This window comes from Scyliorhinus torazame, chromosome 25 (genome assembly GCF_047496885.1).
Source record: "Scyliorhinus torazame isolate Kashiwa2021f chromosome 25, sScyTor2.1, whole genome shotgun sequence".
Lineage (NCBI taxonomy): Eukaryota > Metazoa > Chordata > Chondrichthyes > Carcharhiniformes > Scyliorhinidae > Scyliorhinus > Scyliorhinus torazame.
The window spans coordinates 13,893,232-13,907,374 of NC_092731.1; the positions used below are offsets into that span (position 1 = coordinate 13,893,232).

The 14,143-nt window shown below is 50.9% G+C and overlaps 1 protein-coding gene across 3 annotated transcripts; it reads left to right on the top strand.

Moving 5' to 3' along the window:
• The first annotated feature begins 878 nt into the window (after positions 1-878).
• mrpl28 (mitochondrial ribosomal protein L28) lies at positions 879-13,623 on the top strand. Of its 3 annotated transcripts, none has more exons than XM_072490058.1 (6): positions 879-961; positions 2,244-2,544; positions 4,887-5,039; positions 6,266-6,400; positions 9,631-9,717; positions 11,261-13,623. In XM_072490058.1, exons 2-6 carry the CDS (start codon positions 2,257-2,259, stop codon positions 11,357-11,359), a joined length of 762 nt encoding a protein of 253 aa, XP_072346159.1. In that variant the 5' UTR covers positions 879-961; positions 2,244-2,256; the 3' UTR covers positions 11,360-13,623. The 3 variants fall into 3 exon arrangements, with proteins under 3 accessions (XP_072346159.1, XP_072346160.1, XP_072346158.1); XM_072490057.1 differs by lacking the exon at positions 879-961 and adding an exon at positions 1,228-1,367; XM_072490059.1 differs by lacking the exons at positions 879-961; positions 6,266-6,400 and adding an exon at positions 1,221-1,367.
• Positions 13,624-14,143: the final 520 nt, after the last annotated feature.

Below are 14,143 nucleotides of genomic sequence, written 5' to 3' on the forward strand. Positions count from 1 at the left end.
GGCAGCTTGCCAACCAATCGTGTAGTATACATTTTTTTTTAAAACAGAAAGTGCTGGAAAAATCTCAAGGCGGAAATCGAGTGCTGGAAAGATCACTCTGCAGCAACGGGCTCTTCTGAGTACCTGGTATAAATTGGTGAAGTTTGAAATTTTGGGGGCGGCAGCTGGCGCAGTGGTTAGCACTGGGACTACGGTGCTGAGGACCCGGGTTCGAACCCCGGCCCTGCGTCACTGTCCGTGTGGAGTTTGCACATTCTCCCCCGTGTCTGCGTGGGGTTCAGCCCCACAACCCAAAGATGTGCAGGGTGGGTGGATTGGCCGCGCTAAATTGCCCCTTAATTGGAAGAAAGAATAATTGGGTACTCTAAATTTATAAAACAAATTTGAAATTTGGTATTCTTGTATCTGTCCTGAAGGACAAAGGCTTCAACAGCATGGGCGGGGTTCTCCGCCGTCCGCTTGTCAATGGGATTTCTCATTGAAGCCACCCCACGCGGGCGGGAAACACGCAGGCGAGGGAGGATGTGCTGCTGGCGGGAACAGAGAATTCCGGCACCAATGAACAAACGGAAAATTCTAGCCCGCATCACATTCTTTCGGAATACCCCAACTCCGTATTAACAAACAAACTATCGATAACCACTCCATTGAGTGTCAATTGTAGGCTGCACTGAATTTTTAGCATGAATCCGCAGTTTACAGGCTACGAAATGTTTTTTTGCGTTTTCTGGCAGCGGGTGCAATTTGGAGACATTCCCTTGCCGTCTGGCCGGTCGGCAATTCTGAGACGGTTCCTGGACGTCAAGGGGGCGGGTCCCCGGTTGTGATGGGCGGGCGGTGGGCCCAATCTGATCGTGGCCCCACCCCCCTTGGGAGAACCGGCCAATCGGAGGCGGCGGAGGCGGGACGTCCGGTGGCTGGCCGGCGCGGCCTGGCGGGCGCTGTGAAGCCTGAGGCTCGAGTGAGTGAGGAATTGTTGAGGGGGTGGGAGGGTCGGTCCTCCGGGGGGTGAGGCTTCTGGGCCTAGCAGCCGGCTGCATCCCCGGCCTCGCCTGAGCTGGCTGCCCCCGGGGGGGGGGGGGAGAGGAGGAGGTTGAGGTTGTTGTGGTCCTCAGTGCCCTTGGGGGTGGGAGTGGGGCCAGTAACCCAGCCCTGGGGCGGAGGAGTGACCCTCATGCTGGACGTGTCATTCAAATTTTTTTGGGGGGGAGGGGGGAGAAAAAAAACAATGGTTTGTGATGCCTACTACAGTTGAATAGGCCGCTGATGCCTTCCCATGTTGAAGTGCCGTGGGACCGAACCCAAAAGTTGGAGGGGAGAGGGGATTATAGGAGGCAGCATCGTGGGGGGTTGAAAAAAAACTCCAGGTTTGTTACCTGCAGGAACAGGAGGAGGCCATTCAGCCCCTCGACCCAGGGATCTGCCATTCTGTTAGATCAAGGCCGAAGAGGGGAGAGAATTGGTTGGGTGGGGTGGGGGTGTTAGGGGGGTTCCACGGAACCCTACGTGGAAGGAATTCGGCCCTTCTTGCTGGCTCTTTGATAGAGTTATCCGGGGCAGCACGGTGGTGCAGTGGGTTAGCATTGCTGCCTCACAGCGCCGAGGTCCCAGGTTCGATCCCACCTCTGGGTCACTGTCCCTGTGGAGTTTGCCCCCTGCCCTTTCTCATCTAGCTGGTAGCAATATTTACTTTCTCAGATAATGGCAGATTTAGAAAGAAAGAACATTCATTTGTACAGAGCCTTTCACTACTTCCATGATGTCCCAAAGAGCCACTAAAAGAGCACTTTACAAAGTGTAATCGCTGCTGTAATGTAGGATACACGGCAGGCAGATTTCGCACAGCAAGATCCCATAATCAGCCATCAAAGCGGTGGTTAGCTAATTTGATTCCGGTATTGGCTTTGAGCTAGATATTGGCCGGCATACCGGGGAGAACATCGCTGCTCCTCTTCAAAATAGTGATCGTGGGATCTTTTACACCCACACGAGGGGGCAGACAGCTTCTCTGTTTAAACACCCCATCTGGGAATAAACTACCTGCGGCATCTCCTGACAGTGCAGCACTCCGTCAGGACTGCACTGGGAGTGACAGCCTGGGAGTCAAGCCCCCGGAGCAGGGCTTGAACCCAGTATCGTCTGGCTCTATGGCGGCGGCATTAGCGCCGGGGTAGGCAGGGGTTTGAATCTCGGTGTGTCCCGCGACGTTCCTCCGAACTGACCTCATTCCGACTCCTCTGCAGGTCACGCTGGACGATGCCGCTCCACAAGTACCCGCCCCGGATCTGGCAGGCACTGCGACTGAAGGAGGGAATATACTCTCGGTTGCCGGCTCATTATCTCTGTGCCCACGAAGATGCCCAGGAACCCACGCCTGTTCACTTTAAACCCCACGGGGTTAAATACAAAAGGAACCCGCACTCCGGGCAACCAGAACGTGTGCAAGACATTCCCATTCCTATCTACTACCCGCCAGAGTCGCAGAGAGGGTTATGGGGAGGAGAGGGTTACGTACAAGGATTCAGATATGCCAATAATGACAAGGTACGGAGTTGAAGTGTGATCCGTAGGGTCGACTCATTTTTTTTGCATTTACTTCCCTGCCTTCTATTCAAAAGGTATACTGAATGGGGAGAAGGTGACACAGTGATGATGTCTCTGGACTGAGGCCCCATTCTAATGCTCTGGGGACACAGGGGTTACAAATCCCACCCCCGCAGTAGGCTAGAGTTTAAATTCGATTAATAAAACCTGGAATTACAAAGCTAGTCTCAGTAATCGTCGATTTTAAATACTGAATTGGCCTTGCCAGAGGCCCCCTCATCTTATGGAAGAACAAAAGCAAAATTTTAAAAAAGAGTTGGCATCACTTTGGCCAACATTTGTTGACCATCCCTAGTTAAACTGAGCGTTCCGCTCTGCCGTTTCAGACGGAACAGTTAAGAGTCGAACCACATTGCTGTGGGTCTGGGGCCACATGTAGGCCAGACCGGGTAAGGACGGCAGATTTCCTTCCCTAAAGGGGGCAACAGTGAACCAGATGGGCTTTTGCGAGAATTGATGATAGTTGTCACGGTCGCTGTTACTGAGACCAGCTTTCAGTTCCAGATTTTATCAATTGAATTTCAATTCCACCAGCTGCCCTTGTGATGGGTTTTGAACATGCGTCCCCCCAGAGCATTGGGCTGGGTCTCTGAACTACTAGCTCAGTCATAATACTGCAAGGCCACCGCCTCCCCAGCTCTGCATTGGAGTCAGACAGAAGTCCAATACTTGGGCAATGCCCACCTTAAATTTAAAATTCTCATCCTCTGTGCCGCCCCATGGCGCAGTGCTCAGCACTGTTGCCTCACAGCGCCAGAGACCCGGGTTCAATTCTGGTCTCGGGTGGCTGTGTGGAGTCTGCACGTTCTCCCCGTGTCTGCGTGGGTTTCCTCCGGGTGCTCCGGTTTCCTCCCACATTCCACAGATGTGCAGGTTAGGTGGATTGGCCATGATAAATTGCCCCTTAGTGTCCAAAGATGAGAGGGAGTTGGGGAGGGGGGTGGGGGAGCGGGGTTGGGGGGGAGCGGGCCTAGGTAGGGTGCTCTATCAGAGGGTCAGTGCAGACTCGATGGGCCGAATGGCCCCCTCCTGCGCTGCGGGAATTCCATGGTCTTTGGTGGTGTTGTGATCCCTCCACCTTACCCCTGGAACTTCTTGGAGTCCGACAACCCTCCCTGATCTCTGTGCTCCTCCAATTCTGACCCCCTTGTGCCTTCCTGATTTTAATCGCTCCACCATCGGCGGCCGTGCCTAAGCTGCCTGGGGGCCCCCAACTCTGATATGACCAGAGGAAACAGGAACAGGGGGAGGCCATTCAGCCCTTCGAGCCTCCTCTGCCATTTAATAAGACCATGGCTGATCTAACATTCACTGTCCTGCCTTCTCTCTGTAGCCATTAATTCCCTGACCGATTAAAGACCTATCGATCTCGTAGAATCATAGAATTCTGACAGTGCAGAAGGAGGCCATTCAGCCCATCGAATATGCACTGACCCTCCAAAAGAACACCTTACCCACGCCCACTCCCCCACCCTATCGCCGTAACCCCACCTAATCATTGGACACTAAGGGGCAATTTATCATGGCCAACCCACCTAACCTGCACATCTTTGGACTGCGGGAGGAAACCGGAGCACCCGGAGGAAACCCACGCAGACACGGGGAGGAAGAGCAAACTCCACACAGAGACCCGAGGCCGGAATCAAACCTGGGTCCCTGGCGCGAGGCAGCTGTGCTAACCACTGTGCTGGAAGATGTTCAAGGACGGTCTCCAGAACTTCCTGGTGTAAAGATTTCCAAAGATTCACTGCTCTTTGAGAAGAGAAATTCTTCCTCAAATCTGTCTTTTTTTTTTAAATTTAGAGTATCCAATTCATTTTGCCCAATTAAGGGGCAATTTAGCGTGGCCAACCCACCTACCCTGCACATCTTTGGGTTGTGGGGGCGAAACCCACGCAGGCACGGGGAGAATGTGCAAACTCCACACGGACAGAGACCCAGAGCCGGGATCGAACCTGGGACCTCGGCGCCGTGAGGCAGCAGTGCTAACCACTGGGCCACCGTGCTGCCCTTCAAATCTGTCTTAAATTAACTCCTCCTGTGTGACTTAGCATCAAAATTTAGTCTCCGGTGGAACACTACAAGGTGGGGGGGGGGTCCAGAGTTTTGGGGGCCGAGGTGGCTGCTGTGGAGCGACGGAAAGCGGGTGGTGCGCCTGAGACCAGAATTCGGGCGGGAGGGTGAATCGTTTGAGGTGCGTTTCTGTTCGAGGCCCAGCCCGGTCGGTGCACCTTCGATCAGTCTCACGGCCTGAATTGTGTCCGTCTCCTCTGCCTCCGCAGCTCTCCACGCGCCTGAGGAAAAAATGGAAGCCGCAGCTGTTTGTGCGAGAGCTTTACAGCGAAATCCTGGACAGAACCTTCACCGTCCAGGTGACCATGCGCACCCTCGACCTGGTGGACGCTTGCTTCGGCTTTGATTTCTACATTTTGAAGGTGAGGGTTCCCCGGGGTCGGCCGGAGCTGGGGAATGCTTTGCTCGATCGGATGGCTGCCTGTTCGCTCCTTCAGACCCTGGAGGTCTGAAACCAGCAACGCCGAGGTGACGGCGGTGTGGGTGGTCGGCGGGGGGAGGGGGGGGGGGGGGGTGACGGACGGAATTGTACACTTCCATGCCCTCCGACCACCCTGTGTAAAAAACTGAACAAATGGTCAGCAGTAATTTGGGTCTGTACAATGCCGATGAGGCAATAACGTGGCCCAAGGCTCCCTGCAGCAATCCCCCCCCCCCACTAATTTTTCCGTATCACGTGTGGACCTATTCGGTGCACTGGGTGGTCCCTTTAAGATTACCCCGTGTCTGCGCTCATTAAAAGGAATATCCATGGTACATGGCCTGTTGAACTGCGGGAGCCGTCATGTATCTATACGAGTGCGCCGCTTAGAGGGAGTGTTGGCTCACAGGAGCAGAAACGATACAGCACCAAAGGGGGCCATTCACCCCATCTTGTCCAGGCCGACCCAAAGACACCGTGTGAATTGTCTCAAGCCAGGACAGTTGGTAGGATTTCGCAAGCCCAGGCCAGGTGGTGGGGGATGAATGTAATGCGACATGAATCCAAGGTCCCGGTTGAGGCCGTACTCATGTGTGCGGAACATGATTCATGTTGCATTACATTCACCACCACTCCCCCATCTGGCCTGGGCTTGCAAAATCCTACCAACTGTCCTGGTTTGAGACAATTCACACCTCTTTAACCTGTGGTTACCCCTCTCTCTGTATCTGTAAAGACTTAATTACCTGCAAAGACTCGAATTCAAAGTATCGTCTTGCATCTTTGACTTTGTCTACATACATGCTTCTGGAACCTACCTTTTCATTCACCCGAGGAAGGAGCAGAGCTCCGAAAGCTAGTGATTCGAAACAAACCTGTTGGACTTTAACCTGGTGTAGAAAGACTTACTGTGCCCACCCCAGTCCAACGCCGGCATCGCCACATCATGGCTTTCTTTTCCAGACAGTGACCACGGAATCTTTTACACCCACCTGAGTGGGCAGACGGTTTAACTTGTCATCCCGCGGTGTGGCGCTCCCTCAGCACTACCCCGAGCGTGCCTGCCGGGGAATCGGAATGCCCTGGGATTATTGTAGGAACTTCGCTTCCTACAGAGGAGTTGGAGCTTATTTTAACCTGTTTTCTCTGCCGCCAATTGTTCTCTAGACCCCCAAGGTCGACCTGAATTCGAAGCTGGGGATGGATCTGAAACGCGCCATGCTGCTTAGGCTGGCTCGCAAGGACACCGAGCTTTACCCCGACGACACTGCCAAGCGGGAGATCATCTATGGCAAATATAAGGTACGGTTCTAATGTCGGTGGAGTTGTGGTCAGGGCGGAAGGATGTTACAAGTTACAGAGCACAGTAAGAAGTCTTACAACACCAGGTTAAAGTCCAACAGGTTTGTTTCAAACACTAGCTTTCGGAGCACTGCTCCTTCCTCAGGTGAATGAAGAGGTATGTTCCAGAAACATATATACAGACAAATTCAAAGATGCAAGACAATGCTTAGAATGTGAGCATTTGCAGTTAATTAAGTGTTTACAGATCCAGAGATAGGGGTAACCCCGGGTTAAAGAGGTGTGAATTGTCTCAAGCCAGGACAGTTGGTAGGATTTCGCAGGCCAGGTGGTGGGGGATGAATGTAATGCGACATGAATCCAAGGTCCCGGTTGAGGCCGCACTCATGTGTGCGGAACTTGGCTATAAGTTTCTGCTCGGCAATTCTGCGTTGTCGCGCGTCCTTAAGGCCGCCTTGGAGAACGCTTACCCGGAGATCAGAGGCTGAATGCGCTTGACTGCTGAAGTGTTCTCCGACTGGAAGGGAACATTCCTGCCTGGTGATTGTCGCGCGATGTCCGTTCATTCATTGTCACAGCGTCTGCATGGTCTCGCCAATATACCACGCTTCGGGACATCCTTTCCTGCAGCGTATGAGGTAGACAACGTTGGCCGAGTTGCACCCAGGCAGGGTAGTTTGCTGTGCCTTCAGAACAGCGACCACGACACCACACAACCCTGCCATTGCAATCTCTGCAAGACGTGCCAGATCATCGACATGGATACCACCATTACACGTGAGAACACCACCCACCAGGTACGCGGTACATACTCGTGCAACTCGGCCAACGTTGTCTACCTCATACGCTGCAGGAAAGGATGTCCCGAAGCGTGGTATATTGGCGAGACCATGCAGACGCTGTGACAACGAATGAACGGACATCGCGCGACAATCACCAGGCAGGAATGTTCCCTTCCAGTCGGAGAACACTTCAGCAGTCAAGGGCATTCAGCCTCTGATCTCCGGGTAAGTGTTCTCCAAGGCGGCCTTAAGGACGCGCGACAACGCAGAATTGCCGAGCAGAAACTTATAGCCAAGTTCCGCACACATGAGTGCGGCCTCAACCGGGGCCTGGGATTCATGTCGCATTACATTCATCCCCCACCATCTGGCCTGGGCTTGCGAAATCCTACCAACTGTCCTGGCTTGAGACAATTCACATCTCTTTAACCCGGGGTTACCCCTATCTTTGGATATGTAAACACTTATTAACTGCAAATGCTCGCATTCTAAGCATTGTCTTGCATCTTTGAATTTGTCTGTATATATGTTTCTGGAACATACCTCTTCATTCACCTGAGGAAGGAGCAGTGCTCCGAAAGCTAGTGTTTGAAACAAACCTGTTGGACTTTAACCTGGTGTTGTAAGACTTCTTACTGTGCTCACCCCAGTCCAATGCTGGCATCTGCACATCAAAGTTACAGAGGGACATAGATAAGCTGCAGCGCTGGGCTGAGAGGTGGCAAATGGAGTTTAATGCAGAAAAGTGTGAGGTAATTCATTTTGGAAGGAATAACAGGAAGACAGAGTACTGGGCTAATGGTAAGATTCTTGGCAGTGTGGATGAGCAGAGAGATCTCGGTGTCCATGTACATAGATCCATGAAAGTTGCCACCCAGGTTGAGAGGGTTGTTAAGAAGGCGTACGGTGTGTTAGCTTTGATTGGTAGAGGGATTGAGTTTCGGAGCCATGAGGTCATGTTGCAGCAATACAAAACTCTGGTGCGGCTGCATTTGGAGTATTGCGTGCAATTCTGGTCGCCGCATTATAGGAAGGATGTGGAAGCATTGGAAAGGGTGCAGAGGAGATTTACCAGAATGTTGCCTGGTATGGAGGGAAGATCTTATGAGGGAAGGCTGAGGGACTTGAGGCTGTTTTCGTTAGAGAGAAGAAGGTTAAGAGGTGACTTAATTGAGGCATACAAGATGATCAGAGGATTGGATAGGGTGGACAGTGAGAGCCTTTTTCCTCGGATGGTGATGTCTAGCACGAGGGGACGTACCTTTAAATTGAGGGGAGATAGATATAGGACAGATGTCAGAGGTAGGTTCTTTACTCAGAGAGTAGTAAGGGCGTGGAATGCCCTGCCTGCAACAGTAGTGGACTCGCCAACATTAAGGGCATTCAAATGGTCATTGGATAGACATATGGACGATAAGGGAATAGTGTAGTTGGACTTTAGAGTGGTTTCACAGGTCGGCGCAACATCGAGGGCCGAAGGGCCTGTACTGCGCTGTAATGTTCTATGTTCTAGACTCGGGGTCGTGCAGCGGCCAGCTGGGGATGGCTGAAGATTCCTTGCAGGGTTGGTCGCGTGCAGACTGGGAAAGCTCAGATTCTCCTTCTCAGAGCTTGGCGGGGGGGCACACGGTTTGGAGATCTGTGGGACATTTGAAACTCGGAGCAGGAGGTTACCATTCTGCACCCCTCCGGCCCTCTCCCACCGTTCGATTGAATCAAGGCCTATTTGCAACTTAACTCCACAAGACTCTGCGGTCGTTCTCCTTTGCGCTGAGGATTAAAGGGAGATTTAAGATAGGTGTTCAAAATCGTGAGGGGCTCTGATGGAGCAAGTAAGGGGAAACCGTTTCCACTGGCGGGGGGGGGGGTACACAGATTTAAGGCGATTGGCAAAAGAGACGAGAATCTTTTTTTTGTAATTGTTTATTCAGATTTAGCATTTTTGCAAACAACGCAAATTTAGAGTACCCAATTCATTTTTCCAATGAAGGGGCAATTTAGCGTGGCCAATCCACCTACCCTGCACATCTTTGGGTTGTGGGGGCAAAACCCACGCAAACACGGGGAGAATGTGCAAACTCCATACGGACAGTGACCCAGAGCCGGGATCGAACCTGGGACCTCGGCGCCGTGAGACAGCAATGCTAACCACTCCGCCACCATGCTGCCCTCAAAATTGCAAAGATGGCACATCGCAGTAAGCAAAGAGAATAGGGTTGAACATACATGAATGCAGGGGGGGGTGACAGGGGAACAACATTGTAACTGGCTCGGACTCCTCCTAGATGGGGGGAAAAAAAACTCAGGGCAGCGGGGAAAGAAGGGGGGAAGCGGGTCTTTTTGGATAGGTTTGTCAAAGAGCCATCACGGGCACTGTGGGCTGAATGGCCTCTTCCGCCTTGTATGATTCTACAAGGTTAGACCGATGTGGGGTTGTTTGTGTTGCAGGTGTTTGTGATTCCCGAAGAGGAGGCGGAGTGGGTTGGCCTGAGCCTCGAGGAAGCTGTGGAGAAACAGAGGCTGCTCGAGAAGAAGGTAAGGATTAAAATTCCAAACCCATCTTTCTTTGAAAGCATTTAGAGTACTCAATTCCTTTTTTTTTCCAATTAAGGGGCGATTTAGCGTGGCAATTCCACCTGCCCTGCACATCTTTGGGATGGGGGGGGTGAGACCCACGCAAACACGGGGAGAATGTGAAAACTCCACATGGGCAGTGTTCGAACCCGGGTACATGGCACCGTGAGGCAGCAGTGCTAACCACTACGCCACCATGCCGCCCCCAATTCAATCTTTAACCCTGTGTGGACTACTGCCTTCTCTTTTAAAAATTCTAGGCTGTTGGTTCCATTTATATTTGAAGGGTGGCACGGTGGCGCTGGTTACCACTGCTGCTTCACAGCGCCAGGGACCCAGGTTCGATTCCCGGCTTGGGTCACTGTCTGTGCGGAGTCTGCACGTTCTCCCCGTGTCTGCGTGGGTTTCCTCCGGGCGCTCCGGTTTCCTCCCACAAGTCCTGAAAGACGTGCTTGTTGGGTGAATTGGACATTCTGAATTCTCCCTCTGTGTACCCGAACAGGCGCCGGAGTGTGGCGACTAGGGGATTTTCACAGTAACTTCATCGCAGTGTTAATGTAAGCCTACTTGTGACACTAATAAGGATTATCATTATTCAGTAGACTTTCAGTGGGCTATGGTGAAAGACCCATTGAGCAGCTCTAATTGGTCAAAGAGCTGGCAGTGGTATAATGATTAGAACGGCCTCCTTCAAGGGCGGCACGTAGGCGCAGTGGTCCGATCTCGGCCCCGGGTCACTGTCCGCGTGGAGTTTGCACATTCTCCCCGTGTCTGCGTGGGTCTCACCCCCACAACCCAAAAATGTGCAGGGTAGGTGGATTGGCCGCGCTAAATTTGCCCCTTAATTGGAAAAAAAATAATTGGGTACTTTAAATTTATTAAAAAGAGAATGGTCTCCTGTGTTCTGTCAAAACCTGATCATCTTTATGAAGAATTATGAAAAGCGAGTTCAGGTAATTTGGGTTTTGCAGCAGAAGTGTAGCTGGGAAAGTTCATTTAAAGTATTAAATACAATACTTAACAGTGCTCCAAGCACATCCGTTTTTTAAAGATGTCGCCGAGTGCCATGTGTGCATCTCCCCCCCCCCCCCCCCCCCCCCCACACACACACACACTTTGCACATTCGCCTTTCTGCCATACACTGAACAGGGAGGCACAGTGGTTAACGCTGCTGCCTCACTGCGCCTGGGACCCAGGTTCAATTCCGGCCTCGGATGACTGTCTGTGGGGAGTTTGCACGTTCTCCCCGTGTCTCCGGGTGCTCCGGTTTCCTCCCACTGTCCAAAGATGTGCAGGTTAGGTGGGGTTACGGGGATAGGGCGGGGGAGGGGGCCTAGGTCGGGTGCTCTTTCAGAAGATCATTGCAGACTCGATGGGCCAGATCCTTCCGCACCGTAGGAATTCTACTCTTAACTCTTAAGTGACCGGAATCTCGGGTAGCGACTGTCAAGCAACTATCCTGCCGGGACGAGCTTAACAACTTGTCTGAAAATTGTATTTCAGGATCCGGCGCCGCTGTTTAAGGTTTACACCGAGGAACTAGTTCACAAGCTGAGCATGCAGAAACTGTCGGAGCCAGTGATTATAGAACAGAAATCGTAACCGAGCTCGGGGCCCTTTAAGATCTTCAGAGCTGCAGGTTATATAAACCAACGTGAGATTTGTTTTGGCAACATTTGCTTCCTGAAGTTTGCCTACCTGTTTGAGCGTGCCGAGCCGACAGACCTGCCTCGGAGGTCAAGGGGCAAAGGTTAAAGTGACTGAACCCTTGACCCGAAATTGAAGTGCTGAGGTTTTTTTTTTCAAGTGGTTAAGGCGGTGGCCCATCTACCTTGTGAAATGTGATTGCTATTTAACATTCCTTCCTAAAAAATAATACGATGAAGAATGTTTTAACGTGTGGGTGAATCTCTTTCTATCAGGAAAACACGACTGGGATCCTTTTTAAACACACAATGGGTACAAATCACTGGATATTACAGGACATGAATATTTCTGAAATATTAGACATGTTGCCAAAGTTTTTCAACTTCCATCCATCAGGACAAATGCAAGAATACCAAATTTCAAATGAGCACAACGATATATGCTGCAGGAGGAAAGAGTGCTGATCCGTCGGCAAGTTGACTCTGATTGGCTGAAGTATTGCCATGGAGAAAGCAATGGGGAACTCCGGGGTATTTAGTCGACTTGCCAACCAATCAACACCCTTTTTCTTCTGTAGTATAAATTGTGGTGACCGTTTGAGATTTGGTATTTGGCCTGATGAGCTTCGTCAACATGGCTTTTTTTTTTCCAGCGTGGTGGTTTATTGGAGCTTACTGTGCAATAAATAGCTGTTGAACTTACTTCTAGAGGTTTAATGTGCATTACACTTCACAAGCTGTTGCAATTGAAACCAATTTAGGATAATCATTGGAGCTCGTAACGTGGCTCATTTACGCTTGCTCGAAGTGACACACATTCATGCGGAGGAACCCGTTCTCTGCCAACAAAAGGAATATGTTCAAGCCTTGAGCCTTTTTTGAATTAGCTAGCAACTTGGGGAGCCTATAGTTTCCCTTCCATTGCTTTCTCCATGGCAACTGCTTCAGCCACAGCCCACTTAACAATCAATCCGCACCCTTTTCTCCTGTGGTATAAATTGTTGTGATAATTTGAAATTGAGCATTCTTGTGTTTGTCCCGATGAGTGCTAGACGAAAAACTTCAGCAGCATGTCTCTTTTCAACAGGATTCCCAGGTAAAGTGCTACATAAGCACAAATGTTTCTGTTCCTCATGAAAGTATCACTGCAGCATGTAAATATTCCGTGTGAAGATGCAGCCGCCCTCATCTGTAAGATTTGAAGCTGATCAGAGTTAATCGCGGTCGGTGACAAAAGATTGCACGGTGGGGGTTCCTTGTAGGTTTCTGGCTCCGCATCAGTAGAAATAAGTATGAAAGAATAGGCTTGTTTGACACCGAAGTGCAGTGTTTGAAATGGGATGAGCAACATGAGAAGTCACTTGCGATTGAACAGATCAGGTCACTGCTCCATCAATACGTCAGATGTACGGAGACCGTCAGCCAGTGTTCTTTGTTCTGACCATTATCCTCTACTAAGAATAATTTTTATAATAATCTTTATTGTCACAAGTAGGCTTACATTAACACTGCAATGAAGTTACTGTGAAAAGCCCCTAGTCACCACACTCCGGCGCCTGTTCGGGTACACTGAGGGAGAATTCAGAATGTCGAATTCACCTAACAAGCACGTCTTTCGGGACACGTGGGAGGAAACCGGAGCACCCGGAGGAAACCAACACAGACACGGGGAGAACGTGCAGACTCCGCACAGACAGTGACCCAAACCGGGAATCGAACCTGGGACCCTGGCGCTGTGAAGCAACAGTGCTACCCACTGTGCTTCCTAAGCAATTGGGTATTGCTGGCAATTCCTAATTATCATAGCCACTGCAGCAAAGTGTTGGAGGACGATCGTGGAACCAGTGGCCACTGAAGAACTCGAACCATAGTTTTAGCGACAGTTCAGCTGGTAGCGCTGCTCAGTCTCCGGGAGCTTTGGGTTCAAGCCCCACACTAGAAATTAGGGCATGGAAATCGAGGCCAAGGCGCCCAGTCCAGTACTGAGGGAGTGCTGCACTGCTAGAGGTGCTGCCTTTGGTGGGAGAGGTTAAACCAGTAACTTCATTGCACTGCTAACGTAAGCCTACTTGTGACGCTAATAACGATTATAATAACCAACCTCTGACCTGTGACTTAAAGTAAAAGATACCTCGGCTCTATTTCAAAGAAAAGGTGAGAGCTCTCCCCAATGTGGTGGCCACTATCTCCATCACCATCATTAAATAGCATCAAGTTTCACCATTTGTGACTTCCTCTTTTGTGAATTTGTTTATCCGCGCAAAAGTCTTCAAACACCAGTTCACCCATCGCGGGCCCAAATATTCACTAATTCTAAAATAAAGGAAATAGAAGCCCTCTTTCAACAGCCCACTTAAATAAAGTTGAACAATAAGGAAGGTGTCCATGATTTATTTTCTGTAGTAGAAAGTGCTCACTGTGCGTACGTTCTCCCCCCCCCCCCCCCCCCCCCCGCTGTTTGCACCTGGGCCTTCCTTGTGGCTGCGGTTTTTCCCCCTCATCGCAGCCCGCCTTCGCTCTCAACCAAAGCACTTGTCGTTGTGACAAACTTCACATTTTCCTTGTTTCAATTTTCCCCGGTAAATTTCTCTTCAAATTCATTGAAGGCACAGTTTTTGCCGCCTCTGACCCTATTCACGTGTCGCACTGGAACCGATCTGACTGACTCCCTGCGGAGTCGTTCCAAATTTCGCCGATTGTCAGGTTTCGCAGGAACGCAACCCCCCCCCCCCTGTGCCAC